The sequence below is a fragment of the Benincasa hispida genome, chromosome 1 (assembly GCF_009727055.1).
Source record: "Benincasa hispida cultivar B227 chromosome 1, ASM972705v1, whole genome shotgun sequence".
In the NCBI taxonomy this organism is placed as follows: Eukaryota; Viridiplantae; Streptophyta; class Magnoliopsida; order Cucurbitales; family Cucurbitaceae; genus Benincasa; species Benincasa hispida.
In genome coordinates this window covers 14,697,705-14,713,284 of record NC_052349.1, presented here as the reverse complement: position 1 = coordinate 14,713,284, position 15,580 = coordinate 14,697,705, and the positions used below count along the sequence as shown (strand labels likewise).

Below are 15,580 nucleotides of genomic sequence, written 5' to 3'. Positions count from 1 at the left end.
AGGAGGTATCTAGTAGATATGAACCTCATGAGGGGGATCATATGCCTTTCCAATTCGAGCATAAGTCTTGTCACGAAGAGGAATTTGAGATCCGTTAGTCAGATCATCGTGTACCAGAGCCTAATGTCAACTCAAACAGGATGAGTATGCAAAGTAGAAACTACTTGCAAATCTTAGACGAACGAGTCTTGAGAGTGGAGACTACATTGGGGGAGGTGAAATCTGATTTGGTGGAGGTGAAGTCTAATTTGGGGGAGGTGAAGGTACAACTGCAGGTAATCACTGAGATATTGCAAACATTATGTCGGGTATGTATATTTCTTGATTTGCGGATGAGTTGGTGTGTTTCGTGCATTATGTACTAATGATATGGTACAATTGTGTAAAACAATGGAAAAGACGAATCACGTGACCATGATGGTAAGGAAAAGTCACGTGACCATGATGGTGTAGACGAACAACATGTCGAGAGGAATCTTATCGACCCTATTACTGATCCCATTCTCTCGACACCACTCCTATCGATCCTATCTCCGATCCCACCCTCTTGAGCACCACTCCTATCGACCCTATCACTGATCCTACCTTCTCCAACAACACTCCTATCGACACTATCCTCGAGCATACCTCTAAGTTGATCACCACCACTGGCATTGTGTCTATAACCACCACATCTCTCACACTGACCACCACCACTCCCATCGACCATATCACTCATGCCACCCCCTTCCCTCCTCACCACTTCCATTGTGCCTATAACCACCGCATGCTCACCCTCGTTGAGTCGATTACCACTGACGCCACATTCACCACCACCACTGCCATTGAGCCACCGATGTCAGATTCATCCTCTACCGATGATGATATCCAGCTACGCCTGATCTGGCCTCCAAAAAAGAATTTGAAGATTAAGTTGGAGAAATAACCCGAAAAAGGTCAATGAGGTTCCAAGACGTACGGGTAGGAAGAGGAAAGAGATTAAGCCTTATACCCTTCCGATTGAAGTGAAACGACCAAAGTTGAAGAAGAAGTACTACGGTCTAGGTGTTTGTTCTTCTGGTATGGTTGATATGGTTAGATATGATCTAGCCCATCCAGTCCTAGAGGAAATGTTCAACACCATCTTATAATGGCTCATGAGTGATGATGTGGAGCCTTACGTACTCGACACGAGGGCTTTGTTTAGGATAGACAGAAGCACAAAAGAACTGTTTGTGAGTTAATGAAGGAAATGAATGGATCGAGTATGATGTACGGACTAATTTTTTTATACAAGCTTTACATCGTTACCTGTACTATATTTTGGTTAGTAATGTGTTCGACTTTCATTTGTAGGTGCTTGAGAGCATATTCATGTTTTTAAGGAGAAAGTTGTTTGCTCAACCCGCGATATGCGTCCATAAGTTCACGACGTTCCCACTGGGAATATTGGTATGTATATGCCTCTTCAATTAATTCATTTTGTATACTTAGTTCATTAATAATTAATTCATTCATTGCCAACAACGCCATTTGAACTTTTTCATACCCGAAAGCTTATTCAGAGCCATATATGATAGATTCGAGGAAAAAGCCACGGTTGTATGAGAGAAAGAAAATAGTGTAACTGACCTTGTGTTTGGTTTGGAGCCGAATCACTAACCATGATGGGCTGATGTAGACTACGTTTATAGTGCAATCAACGTACGTGAACATTGGATCTTGGTCGTGATTGACGTGAACAGAGGACGAATATTGTTATAAGACTCCATGCCATCGTACATCTCGATGAATGATATTGCACTAAAGTTGACGCCTTTGACACATATATTGCTGTCATTGGCTTACTTCTGTAAGCTCTATCAGAAGAAACTAAACTTACATCATGACCCATGGTAAGTTTATCGTGCAAAAATAGGAGACATATAAGGTCGCAATACATTAGATTGTGGTATCTTCTGTTTAAAATTTTTTGATGAAAGGATTGTTGGTTCAAGAGAAGATGTCGGACTTTAGATTATAGTATGATTGTGAGCTATGGGCTAATACATTCATTTATTGGATTGTATTTTTCAAGTTATGAGCTTGTTTGTGCAAATTGTGATGTAAAAAAAAAAATACATGTGAATCTAAAAAACAGTACAACTTGTGAATGTAAAAAATAGTACAACTTGTGAATGTAAAAAAACAGTACAGCTTGTGAATGTAAAAGTTAGTATAACTTGTGAATGTTATATGACAGTATGATTACAGTACAAGTTTTTTTTCCTACCAGCCTTAACAAATTTTACTACAAGTCTATCTGTCTATCATGGTTGTCTATATTGACAAGTGGCTCATTACAGGTTTGTCTATTGTGGCCGACACCACCACATCGTTTGCATTTTCTCGAGGGTCGATGTTCTCCAGCAGAGGGGATCCTCTATACCCGCCTTCGTCCTACTCGAATGACCTTTTTTGGTGGAAGGATCTTAACGTCAAAGTACTCCGACGATTTCTTCCATTCAATCACATGACCAAGTGGAAATATCGATACTGTATATGCAAGGACAAACGACTCCACAGAATAAAACCTGCAACATATGGTGAATGGGTTGATGTTCCACTCTCTAACTGCAGCAGTAGCGTGTGAACACGGAATCTCCAAACATTGAAACTATCTACAACTACACTCAAATGTGTTAAGGCTAACAATACCGTCTAACCTACCATCTTTCACATGGAACGTATAACAATCGATTGGGTTGACTAGGTATCGTCTGGCTTTCTCACACTCTAATGATATAATTTCCTCCATATATTTTGAATGTGTCGATATGCTAACTAACCAAATATTTCGACGCTCATAGAACCATTGCTGTATCAAACACCTTATGTATTCCAGTAGTGTTGTTATTGGCAATTTCCTTACTTCTTTCGTCACTGAATTGAAACATTCGGCACTATTGTTCGTCATGTTATCATATCGATTCACATATTAATAACATCGTGCCCAGCGCTTGACACCCACATCCTCCAAATACCTTCCAAGGCTACCATTCTTGAACTCGAATATTTGGTCCCAATATCTTTTAAAAGCGAACTCCCGATACGCTCTTGCTGCACAATCGAACAATTTGCCCACAGCCTCATGCTTGAAGTTTTTATTGATATTTCTATTTAAGTGGAATGTACAAAGTCTATAAAATGTTGTTGGGAATATAGCATCAACTGCATTGGTGATAGTCTGGTGTCGATCTGAAATAAGTACAAGATTAGGGTATTCTCCAATTGTAGCTTTCAGTATCATCATAAACCACTTCCATGATCGATCAGTCTCATTGTCAACGATAGCATATGCCAGAGGGTACACCTGGTTATTACCATCCATTGCCACACCAACCAATATTGTGTCTTTGTACTTACCCTTCAAATGAGTGCCATCAACAAAGATTACTGGATGACAACTCTTAAACCCTCTTAAGCACGAACCTAGTGTCATGAACATATATTTGAAGTATTCAGATTCTTCAAGTTCAATCTAAAAAACGGTCCCCAGATTTTCAATCTTTAAAGCTTCACCATAAGCATGTAACAGGGCGTGAGATTCCTCGGAGGTATCCCTTGCAAGAGCGAAAATAGTTTCTTTTGCACACATGCCTTGTCGTAACTTATGTTCACACCATATTCCAACTTCATATCCTCAATGATATGGCACGGGAATTCAACATGACCAACACCGAACTTCTCTTTGATTAACTGGCCAATTACAAATGCACTAGCTTGCTTATGGTCGTGATTAAGGACTTGAGTCGAGCATGTGTGGGCAGCTGTATATTTGTTGGTATTGAAAATGTCACAACCATCCATTCTAACTGCATGTACTCCCCACTTACATGTCTCGTGGATGCATCGTATACTATATCGTTTTTTTTTTATTTCCTAACCCGCAACTCGAAATTATCTTTATGGCCAACATTACCTCATTTTGACATCGTTCTTGCAAAATAAAATTTGGCCTTCCTCAATATCCAATCCAGATGAAGACTATGGTTGCATGATCAGGTCTCCAGTTCTTATAGTACTCACAGATGGTCGAACTTCAGGAGGACAACTCTCTTCTACTGCCTTAGTCCTCCAATGCACATTACCAATAAGATGACCAAAGTCATTATGGAGAACCAGGGTCGGAGTAAGGATAGAACCACCCCTTTCAATAGTCGGAGTCTCATTTACAACATTCTCATTCATAACATTCTCATTCACAATGTTCTCATTCACAACATTCTCATTATGACCCTCTTCTGGCCATGAGTATACAAATCTCATGAATTCATGTTGTCATCTCCCATCGACACCACCGATGGAAAAGTATCTGGTTCATTATTAATATCACCTACATGCATTGTTCACATTCTGCCTCTATGTCATCGAATTCTGCCACTTGATGAATTTTCTCAACACTATGAATATTGGCAGTCTGTCACAATCCAACTCCAAAAGCAGAAATTTAACATCGTGGTCGTTCATAAAAAATACAGGAGGACATTCACAATCCAATTTATATTTCACCCTCATTATCAAGTTGAACTCTGAAGAATCAATTTCCATAAAGTCAAACAACCAATCTCTCAATTCACTATACTTCAATGTCATTGGCACTAGGATACCCTTCAAACATCCTCCATTATAGTATTGTTCCTTTTCATCCCATAACCCTCCATATCGAACAAACAACTGCTTCTCGTTAATCCTTCAATAGATAACAAGTAAAATTAAAATTTTAGATTATGTTAAACTCTCGTTTCTTCCTATCATTTCTTCCTCTCGTTAACTATCGCTCTCATTCATTTTTCTCGTTTATATATCTGACACGGTATTTTCTTTCTCACGTTGGACTAGCCTCACTCTCGTTTCTTCTCTCGACTATCTGTAGCAGCATAATAACAACTCACAAACAAAATGTCTCAAACACGACTCGTAGGATTTAAGTAAATGAGAAACAACACAGTGCATGTTTATACTTACTTGGAGTATGAAATTGCTTATATGTGTTGATTCAACAACAATTAGAACGTTACAAATTTGTATTTTTGGAAAACTTTGCAGCTAAATGTTATGGGTTTTTTTAGAGAGAACGTGTTATGAGAACGGATGATACTCGATTTACCAAAACGTTTTGTTATCTTAGTAGGACTTAGCGTGCACAACACTTTTCATTAAATTAATTTGAAAGAGTTGTGGGTTTTTCAAAGTATTTGGAAATTCGTACGACTATTAATTACATGAAAATTGTTGAAAAATTGATAAAGAACAAGATGTAGAAACGAGAGGAAAGAAGATGAAGCGAGAGGAATGAGGGAATCAGACTGAAAATTGAGATTTAAAACGTTCGATTTTTGTCCGAAGATGACCGAGAGGAAGGAACGAGAAGAAGAAGTAAAAAACGAGAGGAACGTGCAAGAATCCGAGTCGAGGGCTTGAATGGGCATTCCAAATAGAGGAATGAACGAGAGGAATGAGTCCGAAACGAGATGAACGAGCGAGAATATGCGATGCATGCACGACTTCGAGCATTTCGTGGACTAAACGGACATTTCACACGCGGCTAACGTCATTAGATGGTCAAAATTCGAGTATTTATGAAAGATTGGCCAAATTTTGAGTGGGCTTCAAAATTTGACCAATCTATTCAAAATTCCCAAAATACTGCGGGGTTCACAACATTAAAAAGAATAAAGTTTTTTTTTTTAAGAAAATATTTATGACAACAAAATGTTATTGTGATTACGAACAAAGTATGGTAAATTTTCCTTTTTTATTTTTTTTTGTACAAGTACTATGTAAGGTGTTAGATTTTTTAATTGTGTCGGATATTTCCATCAATTAATTTAAATGTCTTTTTTGGAATCTTTTTTTTTATATAATTTTTCTAAATGTATTTTTTGACTTTGCCATTTTATTGATAAATTTATTGACCTTGACATTTCTATTTACAACCTTGATATTATCGTAACTCCTAAAATTTGTAAGTGGTATCAATTTGAACCATAATCTTTCGAATCATGAAATTGGATCCTAAATTTGAATGAATATTGTAATTTTAATCTTAAGTTTAATTTATGCTAATGCACATGCTAATTTTAATTTTAAAAAATGTGTAAATTTTTTCAAAAATCCATTAGTTTCAATAAAATACATTTTTGCACAAAAATAAGGTTAACCGAATCACTTGTTATAAATTGAATAAACTTTTCATAATTCATATATTAAAAAAATAAAAGTTTTAATGTCGTTTTCTTTAAAATCTTATCAACATCATATTGTGCATGGTGTTTTATATTTTATTAAACACATTAGAAAATCTCTTTTTCAACAATGTTTGAAGAAAAACTTGATAGATGGCAAGCGCTACACTTTTATAAATTGAAGGCCAAGATTGCAATACGCATTCCTTGAAGTGTTATTTATGAAATTAAAAGTTTACGGTGAAAAGTTGTTTAACTTGATAAGATTAGTAGTGTTCGCCCCACGTTTTAATTCTAAAAGTACATAAAATAATGAGGGAGAATGGTGATGAATGGAGATAGATGATGGAGTGATTTCTCTCTTGATAAGAAAATCAGGCAATGCATTGGCAATGGATGCGAGCACACCTTGTGAACGCGTACAAGTTCTCTCAAGTCAAACCCAAGTATAAATCTAACTTAAGTTTCCTGGTAAGTCTAGGGTCGAACGCAGGAACTGCAGAATGTTCTAACGCAGACCTTGTTTTTGGATCTAATGCAGATGTTTCCTAATTAACTTGAGAAATGTTGATTATTTACACCTAGTTAATGACACGCATGCAAGAAGAAATAGAAGTTCAGAGGGATAAATGGATTTATGGATAAATGGTTTTAAGTGTAAGTAGTATGTATTGATTTTCTAGCAAGTTTAGCAAGTCTATGTGAGCATAATGAAGATGAGATAAAGATGATACGTATGCTTGTTTACAATCTAAATGTATGTGCTATGCGTTGAAAATTCTATTCTTTAGTTTATGCTAAGTTCAGTATCTCTCGATGCGAAATCACATGTAATCCTATCCCTATGGTGCATGTGTTGGTCATAAAGAACAGGCAAAAGACGCGAGCAACTCTATCTCTAGACTTACTTCACGCCCTGACTTAATGCGTTCATAGTTAAATTGCTCTCTCAAGTGACATAACTACTTAATCACTTTAATCAACTGATCAGGGAGATTTAAGCTATAGATTTCATGCTCTCATTAAATCAGAAAATTCATGAACACACATAATTTTGAAGGTAAACAGATGGAGAAGTGATAAATAGCCAAAGATAAGATTGAATTAAAGATAACAAGTGTTTATATAAACAATCTCAACTTAATGAAATGAAATGACGGATGGAAGTGAAATGTAAAAAGAAGAAGTCAAGCCACAGGGTTCAATTTCTTGTCCTCTTTGGCTTGTTTTTAATGCTTGCTACAACTAACGTGGTAGATGAGTTAAAGAAGGTATCTCTCTCAAGCATCTCTCCAACGGCACCTCTTGATCAACGGTGAAATTGTCTTCCCTCCTACTTCTTGCTTGCAAACGACATAGTTTTTCCACTAAAGAAAATTTCTAACTGCTTGAGCTATAAGGTGTCTAACTTCTGATTCTAAAGTTGACTAATTCTTTTAAAGAAAAATCTCAACAACTTGGTGATTAGATTGCATTAAATTTCATACCCTGGAATAGTCGCCTGCCACTTCTGAAATGTTCAGACACCGCCAGTCAGATGCCCATACCTGTAAGTGGTGATTTGACATGAAATGCACGAGTCAATGTATCCTTCATGCGTCGAACATTCTTAGATGCATACCTCTTGCGTTGGCCTTGGCTGCAACACTTAGTAAATTTCTTTGACTTCTGCATTGAAATGCATTAGTGAAATAGTTTTTTTTACTTAAAATGATACTTTTGTATGGGTTTACTACATGTATGGAATTTCTTGCGTTTTTTCTTTATAATGAATGTGTTTATTTCACTAAAGATTCTAACTATTCTAACTTTGAGAGAACAATAACTTGTATTTCTATAAGTTATCAAGGAGTCTAGATTGATTTTCTCCCTTAATATTTAAGTTGCGAGTCTCATTTGTAGACAAGAGATATGACAAAGATGTAAAATAATTACTGAATAGATAGTGAAGTCTGATTAAAGAATATGAATGAATGTGAATGAAACTGACAAGGATAAGAAATGAACGAAATTACTTCTTTAATAAAGTAGATATTCTCAAATTTATGTAGTTCACCAACTAATTTCATGGATGTATTTTAGCAAACATCATCAATGAAGAATTGGAAATGAAAGATTTTGTGAACCGGCGGTTCTGGCCTCTGGAAATAACCATTGAAATTATTGAACCGGCCTTTTGAACCAATCCTAAACATCTCTGATCTCCCATCGCGCAAAAGCGAAACGCCGCAAAACTCAAAAACTGGTCTCTCAAAATTCGAGCTTGTTGAATTACTGAGCTCTACTGGCTATCCGTCCCGAAACCCACATCGAAGAACAGCTTCAGCTTTACGATTCGACGCTCTCTCTTTCTTTTCGAAATTCTAAGGTACTCACCGTCAATCTCTCTCCCATCGATCCATTATCCTCAGGTTCATATGTAGAAAATTCACTTGGTTTACTGTTTCTTCTTGTCCGATAATCAAAACCCATGTTCTTTATTTCTTCTTATCGTATCTCGTTGGTGGGTTTGCAAGAGCTTCTTACGGGATTCGATGAGTTGGTCGGTACATTTGTTTGAAAATTTCTTGTTTATTTGTTTGTTTGAGATGTCTATTGTAATTGTCTATCATCCTGTTGATGGGCTTGCTAGAGTGTTGCTTAGAGGTATGAACATCCATCGTTTGCTGCAAGTTCTTAGAAACTGCACTAGATTGCGATTGTTATTGAGTGCATTGTAAATAATCTGAGCGTGTTCCCTAGCAGAAACTGAGTACATTGCTTCATTAGTTGCATGTGTGAGGTGGTCTTTGCAAATGGAGATATGTAATAGACAATTAGACACAGTAAGATTGTGATGGCCTGATAGGCTGAAATTGTTTCTGTGGAGGACCCAGAAACCAGACTTGAATTGGTTGATTATTTTCAAAGTCTGTGATTAAGGTATGCTATGAACATGAGATTGAATATTTGAAGTACATTTTGTTTTGTTGTAACTAAAAGCTCTTTTGCTCTTTTTTCCCTTTCAATAGTAATCTTTTGTTAAATCTAAGCATAGCTCAACTGTCATAAGACATACACTATCGATCTCGAGGTTAAAATGTCAAATCCCCCTTCCCAAATAGTTGATAAAAGAAAGTAGTAATGTTTTGTATCTGGTGGATCTGTTTAGTTTGGTTGGCATCTCATATTTCTAACTCTTTGTATGATCACATGGATTTTTAAACGTGTTGGTGTTGGTATTTTGTAAGATGTTTTGTGTTGATTGGCTTGGTTACAAACCTATGATCTCTTTTTGTCCAGAATTAAATAATTTACAAAATGAAGAGGCCAATGCCCTGGAATGAACAAGTAGATGTTATATCATCAGGTGAATCTTCTTCCTCTGATTCAGAAACAGGAGTACAAAATGATGGATTTGAGTTCAAGCCTTCCCTGGATGATTTCAAAATTCCTGCCAAAGAAATGACATCTGAAGGTATTTTTGCCTTGCACGAGATCAATTCAAAGTCTCTAATAATCAATGCTGCTGTTTATATAATTTTCAAATTCATAAGCTTTGAAAAAGATGATCTTTGAAATGTCTTCTAATAATGCAGGTATGTTGATTAAAAGGGCGGAAATGTATCAAGAATACATGAAACAGATTCAGATCCCAGCACAACGTGGTTCTGTAATACCTTTTACAACTTGGATGGGTTTAGGCAAATCTATAAAGCAGCTTTATGGTCAGCCTTTGCACTACTTAACTAACATTCTACTCAAACAGTGGGATCAATTAAGGTTTGGAAGTGTGGATGAATATAAGCCATTGGATACCGTAATTCATCCGAGTAAAGCTGAAGCAACTGTATGGCTGGTTGAAGAGATTCATAGGCGCACCTCATCACATCATCATGTTGCTAAACTCTGGTTATCAGACCCAATGCACGAAGCGTATGTCGACTCCATTTTTCCCCAACTATGAAGGCTGCTTTCAGTTATGTTCTGCTATTTGTTGATACTATAACATATCTCTAAAAGGCTAACATGTCGGTGATAATGTGAATTGTAATAGAAACAGCATAGGTCTTTTGTTACATTGCACTTCAATGTGTAGGTTTCTTATCAACTGACAGGGAAGAAGCTCCAGCATTGCTTAGTCCATTGTTGCCATCTGTCTGTTCACTAGTTGACTAGATTTACCTTTTTAGCAAAGAATGAATGTAAATCAATATTGAAGATGCATATTTTATCTTACAGTTCTTTCCTATCTGTGAAATATATTACCAATAATCACCACATGAACAAGACCCTTGCCGAAAGAAGTGAAACCTATTATTGTCTCGTACTGTTATTTCCCTTTCATACACTTCTGAAATGTATTTGGCAAATGCGTGACAGTCAGAGCACATTCGGAGATTCTTTATAACTCGAATTGGTACATACTTTTCTGTACTTATAAGCCCGTAAGCCATGGCCAGCTTCTCGCTATGCCGATTGAGTAGATATTGTTTTTCCTGCTCATTTACGTCAAGAAGAACATTAGTTGTATCAGGAACATAGCCGGCAACCCCAAGCTTGATGTTAATTTCTTTTAACATCATGTCAATCCCATAGTTTTCTGGGTGTGATCTGTCACCTGAAGTAAACTCATGAATAACTCCATCAACTTGTATCGAGCTTGAACCAGGCATTTTTTGAACTCCTTTCTCCTTCAATTGTAGCCTCACATTGGCAACATCAGCCCACTTTTTAGCTGAAGCATATATGTTTGATAGAAGCACATGAGTCCCAGTCCTTTCTGGAGCCACTTTTGCTAACCTTTCAGCTGCGAATGTCGCCATATCAATATTTTTGTGAGTACGGCATGCAGCCAATAGAGATCCCCATATAATCCCATTGGGTTTCATTGGCATGCTCTTTATAATATCTAGAGCTTCTTCTAACTTACCTGCTCGACCTAATAGATCAACCATGCAACCATAATGTACAATTTGTGGAGAGATTCCATGTTGCTTCATTGACTCAAATATGCGCTGCCCTTGTTCCACAAAACCACCATGGCTACAAGCTGTTAATATGTTTACAAAAACTACTTGATCTGGTTTCACCCCTTGCTTTAGCATCTCACTATAAAGTTCTATAGCTCGTTTGCCATTCCCATCCACAGCCATTGCTCCAATGGCTGTTGTCCACGCTGAGATGTCTTTTTTATCCATATTGTTGAACACTTTCATCGCGCTATAAGTGTCACCACACCTAGCAAACATATCAACTACTGCTGTCTCAAGCAACATATCACAGTAGATACTGTTCTTTACAATATACGCATATATCCACTTCGCGAGTTCGAGATCTCCAAGATATCCACATGCCGATGCAACTTCTACCATTGTCACCCTGTCTGCTTTCATTTCCTTTAGTTGCATCTCTCGGAACAATTCAATTGCTTCATCAAACATACTCTCTTGAACCAAAGCATTAATCATTGTGTTCCAAGACACTATATCCTTCTCAGGCATCTCATTGAATATCTTCCTAGCTGACTCTAAATCTTTGTTTCTAATGTAACCAACGAGTAACGAGTTCCACGATACAATGGACTTATTTGACATACTGTCAAAAACTCTGTAGGCAATTTCTTGTTTTCCACACTTCATATACATGTCAATTATTGCATTGCGAATGTTATCCCAACCTTCGTACCCATTTCTTAGAGAATAATTGTGGCAGCACTTTCCAAGTAGATAGTCACCCATCTGCCCACATGCCGAGATAGCCGATAACAACGAAATTCTATCCGGCTGAAGATCAACTCGGAACATATCTACCAAGACAGTAAGTACCTCGTTCGGCATACCATGATGTGAATAATTCGACATGATTGTGTTACATAAAACCAAATTCTTATCAACACATCCGTCATATAGTCGCTTTGCACCACCAGTTTCTCCACATTTCATGTACATATCCACAAGTGCATTCACCATATGAGTATTAAGCTCCATTCCTGACTCTTCAATGTAAGCATGAATTCTCTTGGCTAGTTCAAGATCTTTCAACTTGGCACAAGCTGATATCACACACACCATTGTGACAGAATTGGGTCTAACACCTGCCTCGATCATTTGGAAAAACAAAGCCACAGCCTCTCTAGAAGAATCTGTCCTAGCATAACCACAAATCAAGCTGGTCCATGAAACAACATTTCTCTCAAGCATTTCATCAAACACCTTTCGAGCAAACAAAAAGTCTCCCCCTTCCGCATATAGATGTATCAGAGAATTAGCAACAAACATATCTCTCTCTAAACCAATCTTCATTAGAGCTCCATGGAGCTGAACCCCTTCCACAAACGCACCAGTCTTAGCACATACACTTAATACAAATGGAAACGTGAAGTTGTCTGGCATAAACCCAACCTCGATCATCTGAACATACAGCGAAATAGCTTCATCACAAAGCCCTGCAGCAGAGTATCCTCTGATTAACGAATTGTACATGAAAACAGTGGCATTTGCTTCCCCGTCTTCCTGGAAGAGCTCGAACGCCTTTCGAGCATAATCCAAGCTTTCTGAAGTGCCCATTTCCACGCAAGTGGAAATAAGCTTACTTACAATCGATTGTTTGCGAATGAGACCCAGCTTCAACGCGTAACAGTGTAATTGTTCAAGTTCATCCATGGTTTTGCAATTTTTGAACAACTGGTGGGGAGGGGTATGCTTTGAGTCATTCCGAGTGGTGGGTATGATGAAATTCGGCGTGATGGAGATGGTTGGATAAAGATTTGCCGCCATTAATGGAGTTGTTTGTTGCACTGTGCGGCTATCCACTTTGCTTTGAATGAACGATTACAACTCGGAGCAATTTTAACTCGGCAGCAACAGCAAGCTTCATTTTGCCCTTTTTTGTTTCGATTTTATCTCAAATTTATCTAGTATTGTCATGATCTTCAATTCCATTCAATATAATTCAACTTATTAAAATATTAAACTTAAATTCAAAAGACAACTTTCTTTAATGATTTTTCAAACTCTCGATTTAAATTTTAGGCTTAGTAAATTCTAATTAAGATGTCAAATCCGTGCCCTAATCGTCCACTTATTAAGATAGGTTTCCCATTCCAAGATAACATTTTATTTTTGTGGATTTTCAAATTGAATAAGATAGACTGAAGAAGGTTTTTAATATTGAATTAGCAAACTTAACAATTAAATTATCAAAAATACTCTTAAAACTATCCGCTTGGTTTCATGTGAAGATTTTAGAAAGAGATGGAGAGACATTGAAGAATTAGATTTGGTTAACGAGAAAAATAACAAATTTTAAAGTTTCATTTAGAAAAATGTTTCAAATTTATAAAAATAGTAAAATGAATTTAAATAATAGAAAATATTAATTAGTAAAGGACCAAACTATCCCAAAGACTAACAAAATGAATACAAATAGACTATGCTTCAAGCTTCAACAAAACTTGAAAACCGCAAATACACAAGTCTAAATATTCTAGAAGAAAAAAAAAATACAATTTCAATCAAAAGCTAGCTAAAAAAATAAATGACATGGCCAAAATCCTAAAAAAGGTTCCAAAATTCAAAACCAGCCAATATGGTCCTCACCGATAACCAATTGGAGGTTGTTTCTTCAATGGACGACCACAATAGTGTGCCTACAGTACGATAGCCACAGATGGTGGCATGTGACTGCTTAGAGAACCAGAGAGGGTGATGGTGAAAGAAGAAAGAATGGAAGGTTCTAAAGAAAGTGAATCAAGATGCGAGAGAGGTTGTGGAGATGTTATGACAGGCTTGTTGCGAATGGGAAATAAGAAAGAGAGAAAAAAAATGGTGGGATGAGAGGGAGTAAAGTAAAATTAGTGTTTTTCAAAAAATGTATTTATAAATATGTAAGGAGGAGAGTGCTTAGATTTTTTTTTTTTAAATCACAAAAATTATAAATACATTAGAACTTGAAAATGAGGGTTAAGTTTTTTTTTTTTTAACGAAACAATGGAGAACAAATCTTATTAAAATAACAAATACGTATATAAATATGTTTTATATACCAATTATATATTGTTATATCACTATATTATATTTTTAAAAGTATAAACTATATAAATAGTAATAATATAAAAATATATATATGAATATGCTAACAAACCGTATAAACAATTTTTTTTTTTTTAAAAAAAAAAGATAAAATAGAATCTAATAACAAAAGATAGGTTCAAATGGAAATTGTTGGAGAAAAATTAGGGATTCTCTAAATTAAATCAGAAAACACGAAAAGTGATATTAAAATCACATAACTTCATATTACAATTATACTGTGTATGTGTAGATGTAGGTTAATTAATCTCATAATTTCATGTTACAATTACACTTACGTAAAAATGTATAATAGTTAATTTCCGGAGCCCTCTGAAACTAGGAGTACATTTAACTTCATATTATATTTTGAATTTGATGACAACATGTTTAAACAAATAAAAAAGATTTAGATAAAACTAAATTTGATAACAAAAAGTTAAACCAATTTAAAGAGTTAGATAAATGAAATTTGATAATAATGTTCAAAGAGAAGGATATGTTTCTACTGAAATATTATTTAAATATAGTGTATTTGAAAGATTCACGGACACACTAGAGAGTAGTCAACCACCACACAAAAATCATAACTCCGATTTTCTAGCGTCCAATACAGATATAGGAGTTCCAACTTATTGTAGTGTCTAACTCCGATTTTCTTCGATGAATAATATTACATCTTCTTTTACCAAAAAATGAAGAAAGCTGATTATAATAATGAAGTAAAAGAAGATTGAATCATCATACAAGAACCGATGAAGAGGAAAATAGGAAAATCGATGGATCAATGGATAGAATCGTTTGGTAAAATCAAAAGACATGGATGAAAAAAATTTGAAATTAAGAAGAAAAAAACAAAATTGTAAATTCAATCTTAATCATGCGTCAATAACAAATACATGATTTTTAGATAATGAAATGCAAAATAACCAAAAATGTATTTCAAAACATTAACAATGGTAATATAATAATATAATGTGATACAATGAAATAAAAATAGTGACTAAATATATAATATGTATAGTTGAATCTAATAACATATATAAAATAATTTAAACCTTAAAAAATATGAAAAATATTATGTTAGTTTATTAAGAATATGTATAAAATAATGAAAAACAATTCAAACATTTGAAAAAAAGTGATTTGATAAAATGAAATTTGATATATGGATATTTACAATATAAATTTATTAGAGAAATCTAGATATTTAATTTAAGTGAGATTAATTTGAAGTATAGTTAAATTGAATCTAAACTAATAATAAAATTTGTATTGAAATGTTAACAAGGAAAATGAGTAAGGGTTAGTTATTTTCCAGGT

The 15,580-nt window shown here is 35.5% G+C and overlaps 2 protein-coding genes across 2 annotated transcripts; one reads left to right on the top strand and one right to left on the bottom strand.

The window, feature by feature from the left end:
* The first annotated feature begins 8,398 nt into the window (after nucleotides 1–8,398).
* On the top strand, nucleotides 8,399–10,414 carry LOC120070160 (protein RDM1). The gene is made up of 3 exons (XM_039022013.1): nucleotides 8,399–8,574; nucleotides 9,489–9,663; nucleotides 9,785–10,414. The coding sequence occupies exons 2-3, from the start codon at nucleotides 9,507–9,509 to the stop codon at nucleotides 10,150–10,152; spliced, it is 525 nt and encodes a 174-aa protein (XP_038877941.1). The 5' UTR covers nucleotides 8,399–8,574; nucleotides 9,489–9,506; the 3' UTR covers nucleotides 10,153–10,414.
* Nucleotides 10,199–13,193, bottom strand: LOC120070157 (pentatricopeptide repeat-containing protein At3g22690). Its single transcript, XM_039022007.1, has one exon. The coding sequence runs from the start codon at nucleotides 12,962–12,964 to the stop codon at nucleotides 10,451–10,453; it is 2,514 nt and encodes an 837-aa protein (XP_038877935.1). The 5' UTR covers nucleotides 12,965–13,193; the 3' UTR covers nucleotides 10,199–10,450.
* Between the last annotated feature and the right edge of the window lie 2,387 nt (nucleotides 13,194–15,580).

Coding starts and splice junctions, on each gene's coding strand:
- LOC120070160 (XM_039022013.1), top strand. CDS start 9,507: ATGAAGAGGCCAATGCCCTGGAATGAACAAGTAGATGTTATATCATCA. Junction 9,664..9,784: donor CAAAGAAATGACATCTGAAG/GTATTTTTGCCT, acceptor CTAATAATGCAG/GTATGTTGATTAAAAGGGCG.
- LOC120070157 (XM_039022007.1), bottom strand. CDS start 12,964: ATGGCGGCAAATCTTTATCCAACCATCTCCATCACGCCGAATTTCATC.